The sequence below is a fragment of the Hypanus sabinus genome, chromosome 9 (assembly GCF_030144855.1).
Source record: "Hypanus sabinus isolate sHypSab1 chromosome 9, sHypSab1.hap1, whole genome shotgun sequence".
NCBI lineage: Eukaryota > Metazoa > Chordata > Chondrichthyes > Myliobatiformes > Dasyatidae > Hypanus > Hypanus sabinus.
In genome coordinates, this window is record NC_082714.1 from 44,032,463 (window position 1) to 44,049,980 (window position 17,518).

Below are 17,518 nucleotides of genomic sequence, written 5' to 3' on the forward strand. Positions count from 1 at the left end.
GTTTTTGATGGCATACATTGTTGCTGTGCTTGACTGACATTTTTGAGGAAAAGCTATGATATTTGGCAATTAATGCATATTACTACTACTGTCTTTAAAATGTCTGTCTGCCTACTGAACATACCAAAAGAGAGTTGGAATCTTTGAGAGGGAAAAAACCAGAAGTAATCAATTCCTTTAAAATGAATGATGATGTGACGGTTGTGCGAATTGATTTGTTATTTTGAGTACTGAGAGTACAAAAGGGGAACTTAACTAAAGTGAGTGCAAGTTTGCGGTCTATTTAATGATTCTGGCAAACCCAAAGATTATTTTGATGCACTCTTTGTCCTAGTTTTCCCTGGTGTAAATCTAAGGGAAGAGAGCAAAATGCATTTGCACCCTCTCTGGGGAGTTACTATTCTGCTGCTGGAGTCTGAAGTGTCCTATAATGCAGTAGGCAGCCAGTTCAGGCAGCATTCACCCTCTGCAGCACACACATATGGACTGAGTGGTGTCAAGACTGGTAGCTAGCAATTCAGCCCAGTCTTAGGAAATAGTAATTTTTTTTTAAAATGTTGTTTTGCAGTTATGATAGTGCACAAAATGAAACTGCTGTTTGCATTGTGGGCAAGAAGGTTGCTTGTCAGGAACAATTGTCATAGCATTAAGGTGTTCATACTTTTGGCTGCCGGACAATTCCTGCAGCGTATTTAGTGTGAAAACATAGCGTGTTTTTAATAGACCCTTTAACAGAGTGAGGCTTGTTTGGCAATTTGCATTGGTCATTTGTGGCTAGTCAGACTGCATCAATGAGTTGAAACTGGTCTTAACTATAGCTTGATTGTGAAGTGCTCAGCTAGAAGGTTTTTGGAGGATGCAACCAAGCAAATACAATGCAACCTTTTTTGACCACACTCCAAATAAATTTAGGATTAGGAAAATCTTTACTTGTGCTCTACATAGTGAAGTTGTTCCATCTAGAGACTTGAATAAATTCAATGGTTACATAATCTTTTCTAAGGTGCATGACATTCTCCTGCAGCACGAACTAGAGGAAGATAATGAATTTCTTAAACTTATTTTGTATCCCCTGCTGTATATTCCTATTGGAATGTATTGTAAATCTTTAGTTTGTTGTTGCTTGTGAAACTCTTTTGGTGTCCTTTTGAGGGAGGGGGGAATTGCAAGTTCAAGCTGTATGTTTATTTTGAAAGTGGCAAAGATCACTTGCTGATTTACACCCATCTTTGACTGCTTAGTGTTGAAATACACATGTATTGCTGCTTGAGTTAGAAATTTTGAACTGGGTTATATTTTAATTGATTTTAGTTCCATTTCTCTGTCTAGTATGTTTTACTAACTGAGCAAATTTGTGTTGTTTCGTGCTGCACTTTGATCACATTTTTTTCATTTTGGGTGAAGTACTTTGTGAAGGCATTTCTCCTTTCGTTTCCTAGTTGTAGTAGAATCAACTTTCAAAAAAGTCTCCCCTTGTATTGAGTTAGCTCATGTTAATTCTATTTGTCTAAACAGTAACAGGTTTCAGCTCTTTTGTTCTTCCATCTCATTCCTGAATTTTGTGCTGGTCTATAATTACTTTGTACTAAAGTATGAAAGTGATTGTTGTTTTGCTTGCATTTGGATCATGCCTTCCATGACCTTGGCATTCCAGAACATTTCACTGCAATTTAAGCATAATGGATGTAGTCACAAGTATTGAAGAGAGGTATTGCAGCCTGTTCGTGCATTACAAGAGAAGTTAGACAACTGACTGGATAATCTGTTTTGGTTTAAGTTTTAAATCTTGGAAACTGGGAATTGCCCTATTCTTCAAGTAAAATATTCTTGTTTTATATGCAGAAGGAGTAAGGGTGAAGGCTATTTTCTAAGTGAGGAGAAAAATCAGAGACCAGAGGTGCAAAGGGTAGTCATTGGACAATATTCCCTAAAGGTTAACTTGCAGGTTGAGTCAGTGGTGAGGAAGGTAAATGCAACTTTAGCATTCATTTCATAAAGACTAGAATATAAAAGGATGTAATGCTGAGACTTTATAAGGCATTGAAATATTTGGAGTATTTGAGCATTTTAGGCCTCCTAGGAAAAGATGTGCTGGCATTGGAGAGGGTCCAGAAGAATGATTCTGGGATCGAAAGGGTTAATGTGTGAAGCAAGTTTGATGGCTCAGGGTTGGTACTCACTAGATTTTAGGAGATTCGGAGAATCTTATTGAAACCTATTGAATATTGAAAGGCCTAGATAGAGTGGATGTGGAGAGGATGTTACAAGTAGTGGGAGAGTCCAGGATTAGAGGGCACAGTCTCAGAATAGAAAGATGAGAACAGAGATGAGAAGGAACTTCTTTAGCCAGAGGGTGGAAAATCTGTGGAATTCATTGTCAGAGACAGCTGTGGGGTTATTGAGTATATTTAAAGTGGTGGTTGATAGATTCTTGTTTATTAAGGGTGCTAAATGTTAGAGTGAAGGCAAAGGAATGGGTTTGAGAGGGATGATAAATTGACATCGAAATGGCAGAGCAGACTCAATGGGCTGAATGGCCTAATTCTGCTCCCATGTCTTATTGCCTAACACAGTTGAATTAGAAGTTGTTATTACATACTGAGGTACAGTGAAAAACTTCGTCTTGCTTAACATTCCTATAGATCAATTCATTACAACAGTGCATTGAGCTAGTATGAGGTATAACAAGAGTTCCAGATAAGATGCAGTTGCGGGAAGGCAGTAAAGAGTTAGATTGTGAGGTAAAGTGTCCTCCTTATCATAGCAGGGAACCATTCAATAGTCTTACAACGAGATAGAAGCTGTCTTTGAACCTGGTGGTATATGCATTTGCACTTTTGTATTTCCTGCCTTATGAAAGGGGGGAGAAGAGAGACTGCCTGAGGTTGGAGGAGACTTTAATTATGTCGACTGCTTTACCAAGGTATTGAGAAGTATGGACAAAGTCCATCAAGGGGAGGCCGGTATCCGTGATGTGATATGATGAGGCACACAACTTTCTGTGGTTTCTTGTTGTCATGGGCAGAGCAGTTACCATACAAACCATGATATTTGGGTAAGATGCTTTCTATGGTGCATTGTTAAAATTGGTAAGGGTCAAAGGGTACCTGCCAAATTTCTTTAGCCTTCTGAGGAAGTAGTGGTGCTGTTTGGCCAAGGCATCAACATGGTTTGACCAGGACATACAATTGGTGATGTTCACTCCTTGGAACTTGAAGCTCTTAGCCCTATCAATCTCTGCACCGTTGATGTAGACAGGAGTATGTACACTCCCCCTTCTTCCTGAGGTCAATGTCTGGCTGTTTTGTTTACTGAGATGAGGGAAAGGTCATGACCCTGTTACTATGTCACTAAGGTCTCTCTGACTCATTGTTACTTGGGATACGGCCTACTGCAGTGCTATCATCTGCAAACCTATAAATGGAGTTGGGGCAGAACCTGGTTATGCAGCTATGTGCAACTAGGGTGTGGAGTAGGGATCTGAGAATGCAGCCTTCTGGAGAACCAGTGTTGAGGAATATCATGACAGAGATGTTGCTGCCGATCCTTCCTGGCCAACAGACCGTAATCAGTAAGTGAGTTGCTCAGGGTATAAGACACGGTGCGGTGAGTGCAGAATTTGGTATGTGGAAATACTTGAACAGATTGAGTGGTTCTCAGAGCAATGGCTGAGGGAATATTTAAATTGGGTATTCAGATGTGTTCATAATTGCCAGTGAGAGGATTTGTTTCCAGTAGTAGAAAGGTTAAGGATCAAAGACTAAAGATGTGAGATACTTGCCAAAAAAATGTGTGTGTGTGTGTATGTATACATGCACCCACGCGCACACATACAACCTAGAAATGCAGGAAAAAAAGAATGATTTTTAAAAGGATATTGAATAAACAAGTGAACAAATCAAAGTATGCTGGCTGGATTATTTGTGTAACTCTTGAGAGAAGCTGTCCATGTGCTGTGGGTTGAATGATCTCCTATCTTATAATACATTATTAATTTACTATAATTATCTCAGTGGTATTGCTGAATTCCAATTTTGTTTTGTCTTTTGGGTTCTTAGTCTTTTGTTACTTTGCAAAGAAAAACAGGGTGTTCTGTCTTTCTAGTCTGCACTGATTTCTTCAACCCCATTACTTAAAGCATTATCTGATTGTTTACATCTTTGCTCTTAATGTGCACATATTGGCTGCTGCATTTACTGAGGTTGCAGCATTGACTACACTTCAGTAAGTACTTAATTACCAGTAAAGCGCTTTGGGATTTACTGAGATTATTTAAAATGCAGTATAAATGCAAATGATCCTTCCTGAAACCTAGTATCTTATTTGTATTCACTGTATGGTGGAGATCTCTTTCCTGACAAATACTTAGAAGGGTTACCCCACTTAGCATACACCACCACTTTTAGTTAGATTTTGTACAGAATTAACATTCTGCACAGCTTTTGCTGTCTCTTATCTTGGTTACTGAACATTTCTGTATCTAGTTGAACGGTTATTCATTATTTCCACTGCCTGCTGTGGTTTTCTGCAAACCAGTAGATAATTTGAGAGCTAATCATTATCCCAGTGCCTTAAAGCAATAGTAAAACAAAAGACTTATTTTGGCCAATTCCATGATGTATTTTTAATTACACATTTCGTTAATGACAATCATTTTATTAAATACAGTGCCTATAAAAACTGTTCACCCTCCCCCTTGGAAATTTTAGAACTTTCAATCACAGTGGATTTAATTTTGCTTTTTTTTTTGACATTGATCACAAGAAGGATTCTTTTGTGTGAAAGTGAAAACGAATTTCTCCAAGCTGGTCTAAATTTATTATAATTATTAAACACAAAATTATTGCATAATTACACACTCCCTTTAAGTCAGCATTTAGTAAATGCACCTTTGGCAGCAATTACAGCCTTGCGTCTGTGTGGTAGGTCTCTACCAGGTTTGTACTTCTGGACACTGCAATTTTTCTTTCACAAAACTGCTCAAGCTCTGTCAGATTGCAAGAGGATTGGTAGTGAACAGCTCTTTTTAAGTCCAGCCACGGAATCTCAATTGGATTGAGGTCTGGACTCTGACTTGACCACTCCAGGACATTAACTTTATTTTTAAGCCATTCTTGTATAGCCTTGGCTTGGGTTCATTGACTTTGTGTAAAACAAATCTTCTCCCAAGTCACAGTTCTTTTACAGACTGAATTAGGTTTTCCTCTAGGATTTCCCTATATTTTGTTGCATTCATTTTACCCTCTTACAGGGCCTGAAGCATTCCCACTGCATGATGCAGCCACCGCTATGCTTTACAGTACGGATGGCGCGTTTTTGAAGATGTGCGGTGCTTGGTTTACGCCAAACATAGCACTCAGTCTGATGGCCAAGAAGCTCAATTTTGGTTTCATCAGACTATAGAACCACCTTCCAGCTGACTTCAGAGACTGGCAAACTCTAGCAGAGATTTCATGTGACTTTTTTTTCCACCAGTAGCTTTCTCTTTGCCTCTCTCCCATAAACACTGCAACTGGTGAAGCACCCAGGCAATAGTTGTTTGTGCAGTGTCTCCCATCTCTGCCAGGGAAGCTTGTAACTCTGCCAGAGTTGTCGTAGATTTCCTCATTAGCCCTCTTCTTGCATGGTCACTCAGTTTTTGAGGATGGTTTGCTCTAGGCAGATTTACAGCTGTGCCATATTCTTTCTATAGCTTCAGTAACTTGGAACTTGTATCCGTCTCCTGACTTGGGCTTTCCAATAACCTTTTTAAGGAGTTGCTTGGACTGTTCTTTTGTCTTCATGTGTAGTTTTGCCAGGATACTGACTCACCAGCAGTAGGTCCTTCCAGATACTGGTGTATTTTTACTACAATCAATTAAAACAGCTTGACTGCACACAGGTGATAACCATTCAACTAATTATAGAACATAGAACAGTACAGCACAGTACAGGCCCTTCGGCCCACAATGTTGTGCCGACCCTCAAACCCTGCCTCCCATATAATCCCCCACCTTAAATTCCTCCATATACCTGTCTATGTGCAGGTATGTGACTTTTAAAACCAACTGGCTGCACCAGTGATGATTTGGTGTGTCATATTAAAGGGGGAGGGGGGTGAATGCTTACACAATCAACTATTTTGAGTTCTATATTTGTAATTAATTTAGATCACTTCGTGTCACTTTGACACAGACTCTTTTTCTGTTGATCTGTGTCAAAAAAAAAGCCAAATTAAACCTACCATGATTCAATGTTATAAAACATGAAAACTTCCAAGGAGGGTTGAATATTTTTTTTATAGGCACTGTATATTAAGCTAACAATGCATTCACTATTTTATCTTAGCTTCTGATTCTTCCAGTTTATTGTTGATGTGAAACTTGGTCAAATTTCCAAAAAGGGGCTCTGTGCTATACTGACAGATATTCTGGATCATTGGATGTTACTCTTAATGAATATCCCAATACATTTTACAATGTTACATAGTATCATTTTAAAGTTTCCAGTAAACCCGCTCAATTGAATTGGAAAGTAGGAATCAGGAGGGCCTGGTGTGAACCACATATTAAGCCATTATGATTTCTAATTAGGTTATTGAGTTGTGTTGATTTTCTTTTTACTGATTCAACCATCTACTCTCAGAATCAAACTGGATTAGTTTATTATTATATACACCGGGATCCAATGAAATTCCTTGTTCACGTTGCTAGCAGACTGAACTGTATACATAGTAATAATAAATGCAAATGCCACAATAGATATAACAATGAGTGCCAACCATCAGAATGGTGCACAGACTGTAGTGCAAGAAGAACTTTTAAAGTAGCAGTAACTGAAAGAGGCAGTGCTAAGAGTAGGAGAATGTATACACCATGAAGGAAGGTGATGTGAATGGTTCAGAAGACTGATAGCAGTGAGGAATAATTTGTTCTTGAGTCTAGTGTACCCTGGTATTGCCATTGTTGTCACCCTGCCATTACCAGTCTTAATATTTATTTTCTCCTCATTGTAAACAAAACCTTTGAGGGTCACCATTGCACAGAAATTTATTGGAATTTTCACAGAAATCCACTGAAGTTCAGATCAGACACCGGGTATCTGCCGTAAGAAGGTTCCACACCCACCTCCCCAGAGACTTTCCATCATCTGCAAAGCACATTCCTCTCTACTTCATTGATTGAATCCAGCTTTAATAAGATTAAATAAACTTGACCCCATCGAGCACAAAGCAGTCGAAACATTCATTGCATCTACCACTCTACGCTATGGCTACATCGTATAATTACAACATGTCCTCTGGCAACTCATCAAGACTTCAAATACAATTCCTAGACCAACTTCATAAGCTGTTGGCAGATGTCAGTGCCACTACCTGAAAACTGCCCTTCACATTTTGATTTGGACTTTGCCCAAGTATTGCCATTCTCTACTGAATGACACCTAAAAGCCCCTTCAATGCATGATTCACCACCACCTACTCAAGAACTCTAGGGGCAAGTATTGACCCTCCTGTGGTATCCACATCTTGCAACTAAATTTTTAAAGAAAATATAGTAATTGTCCTGTTCTTATGGACAAAGTTTTCATCTAACTTTTACAAAATTCATGCAGGTTCATGTTGCTTTTAACTTGTGTGAATTATTTAAAGAAAACACCTTTACAGGAAAATGATTTAAATTTCATTGCAGCGCATACAAAATGCTGGAGGAACTCAGCAGGTAAGGCAGCATCTTTGGAGAGGAATAAACACTGGACGTTTTGGTTGAAACCCTTCATCAGGACATTAGGATATTTCATCATATACAGTATGCCATAATTTTGTAAATGCTCATTTATTTTTCTGTAACATGTTTGAGAAATTTTCTTTTGTAACTGGTTATTTTCTTTATAATCCTTTATTGAAGTATTTTACTAAAATTCCTTGGCTAAACCTCACCTGCCCTTTCAGTTACCAGTTTACCAGTTAACTAGTACTTACAGCTGCAATGAGAGTATTGAAATACATTGAGACATGGGGAGACAAATGGAAAAAAAGCAATACAGTAAAATAAGGACATCATAATCTGTCCAGCGATTTGTCTTATAGGGTTGCTTATAGTCTTTCAGCAGAGATTTGTAAAACCCTGTGTTCACATTTCTTGTACAAAGAAAACTGTATATAACCTAATTGAAGCTTTCTTGCAATTGAAAGGAATCCTAAAGGCACATTTCAAGAAACCAATTTGTTGAAAGTATTCATTGACAAAATAATAATTGATCTATGGAGTTTTCTAAGTTGGCAAATTCTTGTGTGATTTGCTAACTGCTAGACTAAGGAAATGATTTGGCAATGTTAAATCTCATGCCTTCTCTTCCATCTGTTTTTTTTCTTTTTGTCTCAAAATCATTGCATTATTGTAGACTAATCTGCCCTGATCTGCTTTGATCTGGCAGCCAATTATGCCCATAACTGGGCTATTGAGTATTGTCAAGCTCCTTCAGCTGTGTTTTGGCCACTGCGTACCTGCACTCCACAAGTTCATTCCTTTTGGAGCCTAAAAACATAAAATAAATGCTTGCCAGAATAATTAATGCCTTTTAATTTTGTTATATTAAATATTGTTATAATAAGTCATGTTTAGTCTTTATTATTTAACTTCTAATATTAGGTACTTTTCAATAGATTGCATTATTTGAATGTAAGCGACATAGCATGAAAGTATTGACAGCTATTGAGCCTGAGGTGGAAGCTACTGGCTGTTAATAAATACACTTTTGTACAGTTGTCCACTTGTACTAGCTGAGTCCCTGGACAATGCTGATTTTCTGCTTGCACAACCCCGAGAGTGTGTTGTACGTTACACCAGATAGGTCCAGGGCACAAGTGAGCAGTGATCTCGGGTTAATGGATGATCTAACTCAATATTTCTACCTTTTTAAAAAAATTCATTTTGATGATCATCTGGAAGTTACTTGGGATAGGAGATGCCAAAGGGAATTTTGAAAGAGAGCTACTATCCCATGAATGTCACATTGGTACATTGAATTCATAGACCTCATGCTGTACATTTAAAAACCTCCATTAATGTTCAAAATCCACTCTCTGGTTATGATGTTGATAAGCACTAGAATAATTTTTTTGAATTCTGGAGGAAATTGCATACCATGTTTGCAAGTGTGCCATTAAAACAATTTCCTGGGACATTAGGGATACATGCATCCTTGGCCTTAAGGTGGCACTGGAGTGTGGTGACTTGCAATCTCCCAGATCTATTCACTACTTCTATTATAATTGTTCTACCCTTTTAATTATTTTCCTTTTATTACTTAAATGTGTGTTATGAAATCCTCTGTATGGAAAGCAAAGGTTTTCATTGTACCTCAGTGCAGGTGTCCCCTGCTTTACGGAAGTTTGCTTTACGCCACTTCGCTTTTACAATAAACCTACATTATTACCTGTTTTCACTAACCGAAAGAAATCCAAAGGGGGTTTTTACTTTTATGAAAAAAGGTGCCTGCTTTAAACTTGAGTTTACCCTGAGAAAGACTACCATGACCGTGAAGCCTTGCGCGGGCAGGTGTGTGCGCATGCGTGTACGTGCCAATTTTTGTTTTCTACAAATCAGTTTTTGGCTAATTCTTACCGATTCTGGTAAATGAAACTACATTGCACATTATTTCTACTTTATATAGGCTGTATATTTATCAAATCATTCCTGTTTTACTATATTATGTTATTTCAAGTTTGATGTACTATTTGGTATGATTTGGTAGGTTATTTTTTGGGTCTGGGAAAGCTCAAAATTTTTTTTCATACAAATTAATGATAATTGCTTCTTCACTTTATGCCATTTCGGCTTACGAAAGGTTTCATAGGAACACTCTACTTCCAGATAGCGGGGGAAACCTGTACATGTGATGATGATAATAAACCAATTTACCTCTTGTACTGTATGTGTTGTGATTCAAATCTGACTTGTATCAAAGAAGTCTACAGTTCTACTTCATTCTTATTGTTTAACTGTTCAATATACTATTTTTTTGAAATGAGCATTTTCCTACAACAGCAGGTCCCATGCCAGGTTCTTAATTGCATTAGATGTTATTTGTACTGACTCTTAACAATTTTTTAAACTTGTGTGCATTGAACACTATAATTTTTATCTTTTCTAGGTAAATGGAGTTTCAGTAGTTTGAATAACATGCAGTTCGATTTTTATGTTACACAACACTCCGGATATTCTACCTACTTAAGACCATGATTCAGATAATGGAATTTAAAGATGTAATCAAGTGTAGATTGATTAAACTAATTTTAAAAACTAATTTTAATTTTGTTATATTTAAATACAGGATGTATGCACTGGTTCTAGTCCTTCTGTTGAGAAAGTTGATCATAATGATCATAGATTTGTTTTATCTTCTCATCAAAACTGATATTTAGAATGTCTTCTGTATCTTTGGATTTCATGCTTTCCTTCCAGTTCAATGCAGTTAAGGAAAAAAGGAGACATTGTTATTCTCTGTACATGCCATGAGTTAGGTTTGATATTAAACCTCTACATCACAACAGATGGCTCAAGATTATATCTGTAGACTGGGGTTCAGTATCAAAATAACACTTTACTGCAGCTGGGTCATGTTTTCAAAATTATGAGTTGGAGAATTTGAGAGGATAGTCTTGCAGCATTTAAATTCATCTCTTCAATTTTTCCACAGTACTCGAACAGCATGAGAGCCAAATACCTCGCCACAAACAGGCCTGAAACCAACAGCGTCCACTAAGACCACAGAAAGAGGAAAAACTGGAACTTTGAGTCAAATGCCATTAATACAGTTTTGCTATCTTGAGAGTAGCACTATTCTATCAGTTGTACATTTGTACTGTAAAAGGTAGATTGATTACAAGGAATGAACAAACTCTGCCAATGTACTGTTGATTGTGTTATGAATGCTTAGGGGATGTGTATTGTTAAATCTGCAGACCCTGCACAACCTTATCTGTACCAATATCACAGTTTACATTATTCCAGTTCACTTCAGTTTAAGGTTCTCTCATTTCTAGATTGCAACAGACATGCCAAGATGTGTGGGTGTGCCAGTATGCAATCATCTGAGCAAAATCACAATTGGTTTGTGCCTGTTGTAACAATTGTAAAGTGCACCAGTCATTGTAGATCAATATATAGTAGTTCAGATCAATGCAGAATTTATATTTTCTGGAAAAGTTCACAGATGAAATGCCAAAATAACAAACTACATTTTTGCTATTTTTTTCAGAAGATTTAAAAGTATCACAGAAACCCCCAAAGTGACAGTGATAGAAACGTAGAAAAACTTTATTATCAACAAGTTGAAATTGAAGCCTGTGGTCTTTTAAATTTACTATGGTTGTAATATAACTTTAACCACTCAAAAGTTCACCATATACATTGGTGTTCTTTCTGTAATAAGGGTATGTATTGCCACAGACATTTTGTGTAAATATTGGGGTAAATGCACTAAAATTGCTCTGAAAGTTTGCCAATTTAGGTAGCTAATCAATGATCAATGTGGTTAATCTGATTCTAGTTATCACTGATATTACATGTTGTCGTCTTCTTTAGGGTTTGCTTACAAAGCTCAATAACCTCATCTGTAAATGTCCTGTCTTGACAGATGCATGTTTTAATATTGATTGGCAAATGTTTTACTTTGTTGCACATGACATTTTAGCCTTTTCTTAATGTATGTTGCAGTACTGCACAGTTACTGTGGTTTTGCTACGATTTTTGTTTTAACTTTATTTAACATGTAATTTCTTGTTTTGAAATTAGACTTGCATTTTTTTTTTTCGCGTGTGTTTTACCCTGCATGGGCAATTTTATACATTTAGTTTAGAATTTAGAAAGTTTAATTAGCTCAAGGTTGTACATTACTGGAAACTTACAAATGCATCTTATCACTTGAGGATAAATTACATTCTTGCAGGTTATAAAATAATCCTGGAAGATGCATTTTGTGGAATATTACAAGTCTTAAAATAATATATCAATGATGGAGTGATTTACCCATGGTTTCTGTTGAATAAATTGAAACATTGTAAAATTTCTTATTAATTATTGCTGTCTGAGTAAAAAGTAGACAAAAGCTTAAGTTGTGACAATCCACCCACTGTGTGTCTGCTCATGTTTTAGCAATGGTGCTGTTTAATAATTAAATCAGTTGCATATAGAGCACACTAATTCAGTTTTGTTGTTTGACTTCAGGAAGAAACATTCCTCCTTTTGAGTTTGAGGGACTTTATTTGGTGTTAAAAGGAAGTCTGAAATTAAAGTACTTAAATTTTACACTGCATTCTCTAATCTCTGGGAGACTTTTTAAAACAATATTTTTGTTAACTTTCTACTTTACAATATTTGGCAGCTGAGCAAAAGCTATTTAAACGTAACTGAAACATTCCAAAAGTCCAGTCTTTCATTCAAGTCTATTCATTCACTTAAGTCCATGTTCTTGTGAAAGGTATGCGTGTGAATTAATTCTAATGCTACCCTGTCACTTGTTCTGTTCAAACATTTTTATTTCCAGCATCTTTGATACCTGGCATTAGTCTTGGAAACAATAATGGCATTGGTACTTTCCAAGAGTCATGTAAATTATGCTCTGATTTACCAAATTAGGAATAATTTGTTCCATATGTGCTGTTAGTCACATGTCCTGAGTATTTAGGGGAACTATTAAACTGTGTTTAATGGCTTCATGTCTAAGTCTGTTACTGTTATTTTTGCAGTCACTCAGTGCTGAGCACAGTGGAAAAATTTCTATGGCAGTTTGTATATTTTATAAATGTGGAACTCTAAAATGAGAAAACCTAAAATTGAAACTTCTAAACAGAAGTCACCACTTAGTGAAGTCCAGTTTCATGTTTCTGTGATTGTATTACAGTCCAGTCAACTTCAATCCTTTGGTCAGTTGTAATTACCTTAACATGCCTACATGTTCCAAATGGGTAGCCACAAGTTAACAGTCTGATTTAGCTTTCGGAGAGCCGAATGATTGAGTATGTATTTTACCATATATACCCCACATGTCCTTCAAATTATGCTAGAACCTGAGCCACAATCCGTCAGCAGCTAGGCACAAGATCTTCTCTATAGAAGCAAACATCACTTTACTCTGTCAGAAAATGGCTTGAATTATATTAACTGTATTTTGCTTTGAAGTTAGATGCTTGAGTTAATCAGTATGGACTACCTGTATGGCTGACAGTTTTTTTTTATATAAAGTTTGAGATCTTAAGAAAATCCATCCAATTAGCAACAAGCAAGGATTGTCACTAAGCCTAACTAATTTTCTGCAAGATATTCAAAAGGACTATTCAGCTGCATAAATGAGCTCCCTTGCTCTCACTCTTGCTCGCTCGCTTGCTATCTCTCGCTTTCTCACTTGCTCTTTAGAAGCACAATCTCATCTTAATTTTGTAACGTGGGCTTCCACAGTTAGTTTTTACACCTTGGAAAGCACACATCAACCATGCAACCTTGAAAATGTGAATGCAGGAAACACTTGGGTGTAAAACTGACCATCAATCAGGAAGGATCCCGTGATGATATGATATTTACTGTGAATTTACTAAGCACTGCAGGTTCGTGTCTATATTGGCATTCTCTTCATGTAGTACTTAAAGTATTTTCTTGCTAGCATGTGGACTTGCACTGAATTTGCAGCGTGTGTTTTTGTCAAAGAATTATTAGAAATGAGTATCTAACTTTATGACCAGTGAAAATTAGTGAAGATAAGAGTTCATAAAATCTGCAGTAGGCCAATGTTTAGATTTATTTTTTCATCAACTAACTGTTCCTTTTACTTATTAACACTATTGCCAGAAAGCCTGAAGATTAAAATTGTAACAAAAGTTCTCAATTTTGGCCCTTGGATTTGGTTCTGAAACTGCAATAATGTAATTTTGCCAAGTGACATGTTCTTGCAAAACTACTAATCAATGCAAACTGATTCTAATGCTAAAATCATGGAGTGTGATATCTGCCAATACGGCAACTAGAAGGAATGAAATCTTGTTTTTTTTTTTAAATAGAACTATTCAGTTAAAAATTCTTCCATCCCCTAGTTGCATGATATTAATCCTAAAAGCTTTGTTCTAAAACAGCCTTGTTTCATACTGATATTTTTCCAATGCTTCCTGCCTTTCTCTAAAGCAGCAAAACTCTCTACTTAACACTGAACACTTTAGAAGTGTTTAACATAAGGTTATTGATCTTCAGTTTTGTTCGAAAGGTTAAATGCAGTCAAAATTGAAAATTAGTTTTAAATGTCATTGAAAATGCATCTGAAAATTTTATTGAGAATGCTGGCAGGTGAAAATTTGAAGTGTAAAAGCAAATTGAGTCCTGTGAAAACTATTTAGTTACATTGTGAACCAGAGTTACTCTGTTGTATTAGTGAGACAATCCTTGAGTGCTTTCATGGAAATTTTACCATTTGTAGAAAATATATCCACAAATGAATAACTTGCACGATCAGCGGGCATTGACTGGTAAAATGTAATTTGCCTTGTAATGCCCTTTTTTAACCATTTCAAACAATTGTGTACCATACTGCTTCAATTTTTACTTACATAATAACATGTAACAAAACTGGTAATTGTAGTATATAGTAATAGTGTAGTTTTGTGAAGCCTGTTTTTAAAACAGCATTTTCTATTAAAAGAGGGGAATGATCCTGTGTACTATTGTTCATTATTATTTTTGCTAAAATTGCTGTAGCTCTTAATAGATTTATAACATTTTAAAACTTCTTTTTCCAATGAGTAAAATGTTGCAAATGTCAAACCTGTGGTTTTCATGAGCTTGAACTAAATGTTTTCAAAATGAAACTAATAAAGTTTGTTGGCTTGCCAACTATATTTCTTGCTTATTTCTATTGCCAACGGAGGAAGACTTTCCAAAGACCCACCTGATACACACTGGCACTCCTCATGGACAATGTGTTAAGATGTACTTCTAACGGAAGGGATGAACATAGGTTTACTTCCCATGCTTACTGCATTCTACAAGCGATTACCACCACACAAAAGTAGATGCAGAATAAAAAGTTCCACACGTTGCAAGCCGTCGCACACAACCTTTATCACAGGTGGACTCTGGGTTTAAAATCTTGCTGCTCATCTGACAGGAAAGTGAGATTTCCTTTCGCCCGCAGTCTACTGCAGTTCAGGAAGGCACCCAGCCCCAACCAGTTTAGCTGATCAATACTGGACTTTGCAGGCATCATTCATGTCCAGCTTTGTCAGCTTTTCCAAAGTAATGTGCGGCAGGATTATAATGAATTTGACCAAATCAATGCCTGTGTGCAAACAGAAAATTTTCAATTAGCCACAAGTATACAATAAGGAAAAATGACTTGTGCAACACATTACCTTTCATTTTATATATCCTATATATTTGGCATTCACCAAATTAGCAAAAGCAATCCAGTCTGAAGCCAGTTAACACAATAATGGTGCAGATTATTTTTCTTTATATTTTAAATCAAAAGCTTGTTTTTAGTATAACCCATTTGAGAAAGCTCTTTCTGTGTAACCACCCAATACCATCATTCTCACTCTTGATCAGGGATTCCCAGCCTGGTGTCCACAAACCCCTTAGTTAATGGTGGGAGCCCTCTGCTCTAGATCATAGATGACTGGAAGACAGTAAACAGTTCTTTTCAAGAAAGGCAGCTGGGTAACTTTAGACCTGCAAGCCTAACAACAATGGTAGAGATGATTTGGGGGCAGGGTGGGGGGGGGGGGAAGAAACAAAAATTCTGAGGAGAGGTGTTAATGATGACTTGGAAAGGCAAGTTCTATTCAGAAATGACCAACGTATGGCAGATTCTGACTATAAATTTCATTGAAGAGGCGACAAATTGTTTTGATACGGGTAGAGCAGTACACGTGATTTATATGGATTTTAGTAAAGCCTTTGACAAATTCTTGCATGGGAGACTGGTGTGGGTCTTTGGGATACAAAGTAGTTTGTCAACTGGATCTAAATTGGCTTAGCCGTAGTAGATAGTGAACAATGGTAAAAGATTATTTTTGTGATTGATTACCTGTGACTATTGGTAGCCACAGGGATCAGTGTTGGGGCCCTGGCTGCTTGTAATATGTATAAAAGATTTGAATGTGGATCAGTAAACTTGCAGGTTCTCCAAGAAATGATAGAGTTGTTGATAGCGTGAAAGGTAACCTACAGAGACATAGCAAAGTATTTGTGAAATGGGTTGAAAAATGGCAGATGGAGGTTAATCCATACAAATGAGAGGTGATGTACTTTTGGAAGCACTAATAAGGCCAGGACATAGATCATGAATAATAGGGTCCTGGGTGTCACTGAGGGACCTTAAAGAGCAAGTACATAGATTTTTGAATGTAGAAACAGTGGGAAGGCATAGGGGATACCAGCTTTTGTTCATTGGGGCATTGAATGCTGATGTAGGGAGGTTCTGCCCCAACTTTATAAAAGCTCGGGTAGCCTTCAGCTGGAGAAATTCATGCTGTTCTAATAATCAGGATTTAGGAGGGATGTGATTGCACTGGAGAATCAGAATATTGCCTGTGATTGAGCAATTCAGTTTCAAGGGGAAATGGTAGAAGTTAAGTCAGTTCTGCCTAATATGGAGGAGGTAAGTGTGTATGTAATTGTGGTATATAACATTGAGAGGGGATAGAATAGATATCAGGAAACATTTTGCCCATATCAGAGGCAGATGAAAGTAGAGGACATAGATTCTGGGTAAGGTGAAAGATATTCGAGGGGTCCTTTTTCCAAAGAGTAGCAAGTCCCTGAAATGTATTGCCTGAGAGAGTGGTTGAAACTGGGTCACTGAAAGCACTTTTCGGGGAAAAAAAGGTCCAAATGAGCACTTGAATTACTTAGGCATAGGAGGCAATGGACCATTTGCTGGGTGTTGAAGTTAATATGGAAGTGTATCATCTGGTTTGTGTGGATGATTGGGATGAACGACCTGGTGCTGTATAAAGGATTCTATGGTTCTGTCCAGACTTCCAGTCAGAGCTGCAATATGACACTTAAATGCTTCGCCTCTTTACTATCGCCTTCCTGAGATACGGTGCAGTAGGCTCATCATGAATGGGTTGTCCTCCTTTGCCTGCAGACTTGGCTTCAATGTTGTGTCAAGCCTATCCTTAATCCTTTCTCATCCCTGCTGTTGCTATCTCTTGGGACCAATATCTTGTATCCTAAAGCCTTCTCCTTTGACTTTTAACTTTCTATTTCCCTTTAATTCCTTTCCATAATTCCTCTCCCCTTGTTTATGTGCCACTTCCCCTTGTAAAATTCTTCAATCCCTTTAATTGATCTAAAAGTACTGTGTAGATTTAACTTGATGTATGAAGGTAAAATTCGGAGGGGATTGTTGTGGATGTCATTATTTGAATCACCTGCTGCTTTCTTCAGAAGAAGAAACCATTAGACATCTCAGTCAAAAGCATCTGATATGGGTACGGTAGCAAAATTGCCTTCAAGAAAATGTTGCAGTCAATGTGGTGAAGGTA

General features: G+C 37.1%; 1 protein-coding gene across 4 annotated transcripts in view; it reads left to right on the top strand.

Annotated features, from left to right (window-relative positions):
• Nucleotides 1–14,858, top strand: part of LOC132399331 (protein tweety homolog 3-like) — a 187,519-nt gene extending 172,661 nt beyond the window's left edge. For all 4 annotated transcript variants that reach the window (XM_059979583.1, XM_059979584.1, XM_059979585.1 and 1 more), the window contains one exon: nucleotides 10,681–14,858. Coding sequence is in view for 2 of the 4 variants with exons in the window: in XM_059979585.1 (XP_059835568.1) it covers nucleotides 10,681–10,746 (66 nt within the window). In the remaining 2 variants the exon portion in view is untranslated. The remainder of the gene's footprint in view (nucleotides 1–10,680) is intronic.
• Nucleotides 14,859–17,518: the final 2,660 nt, after the last annotated feature.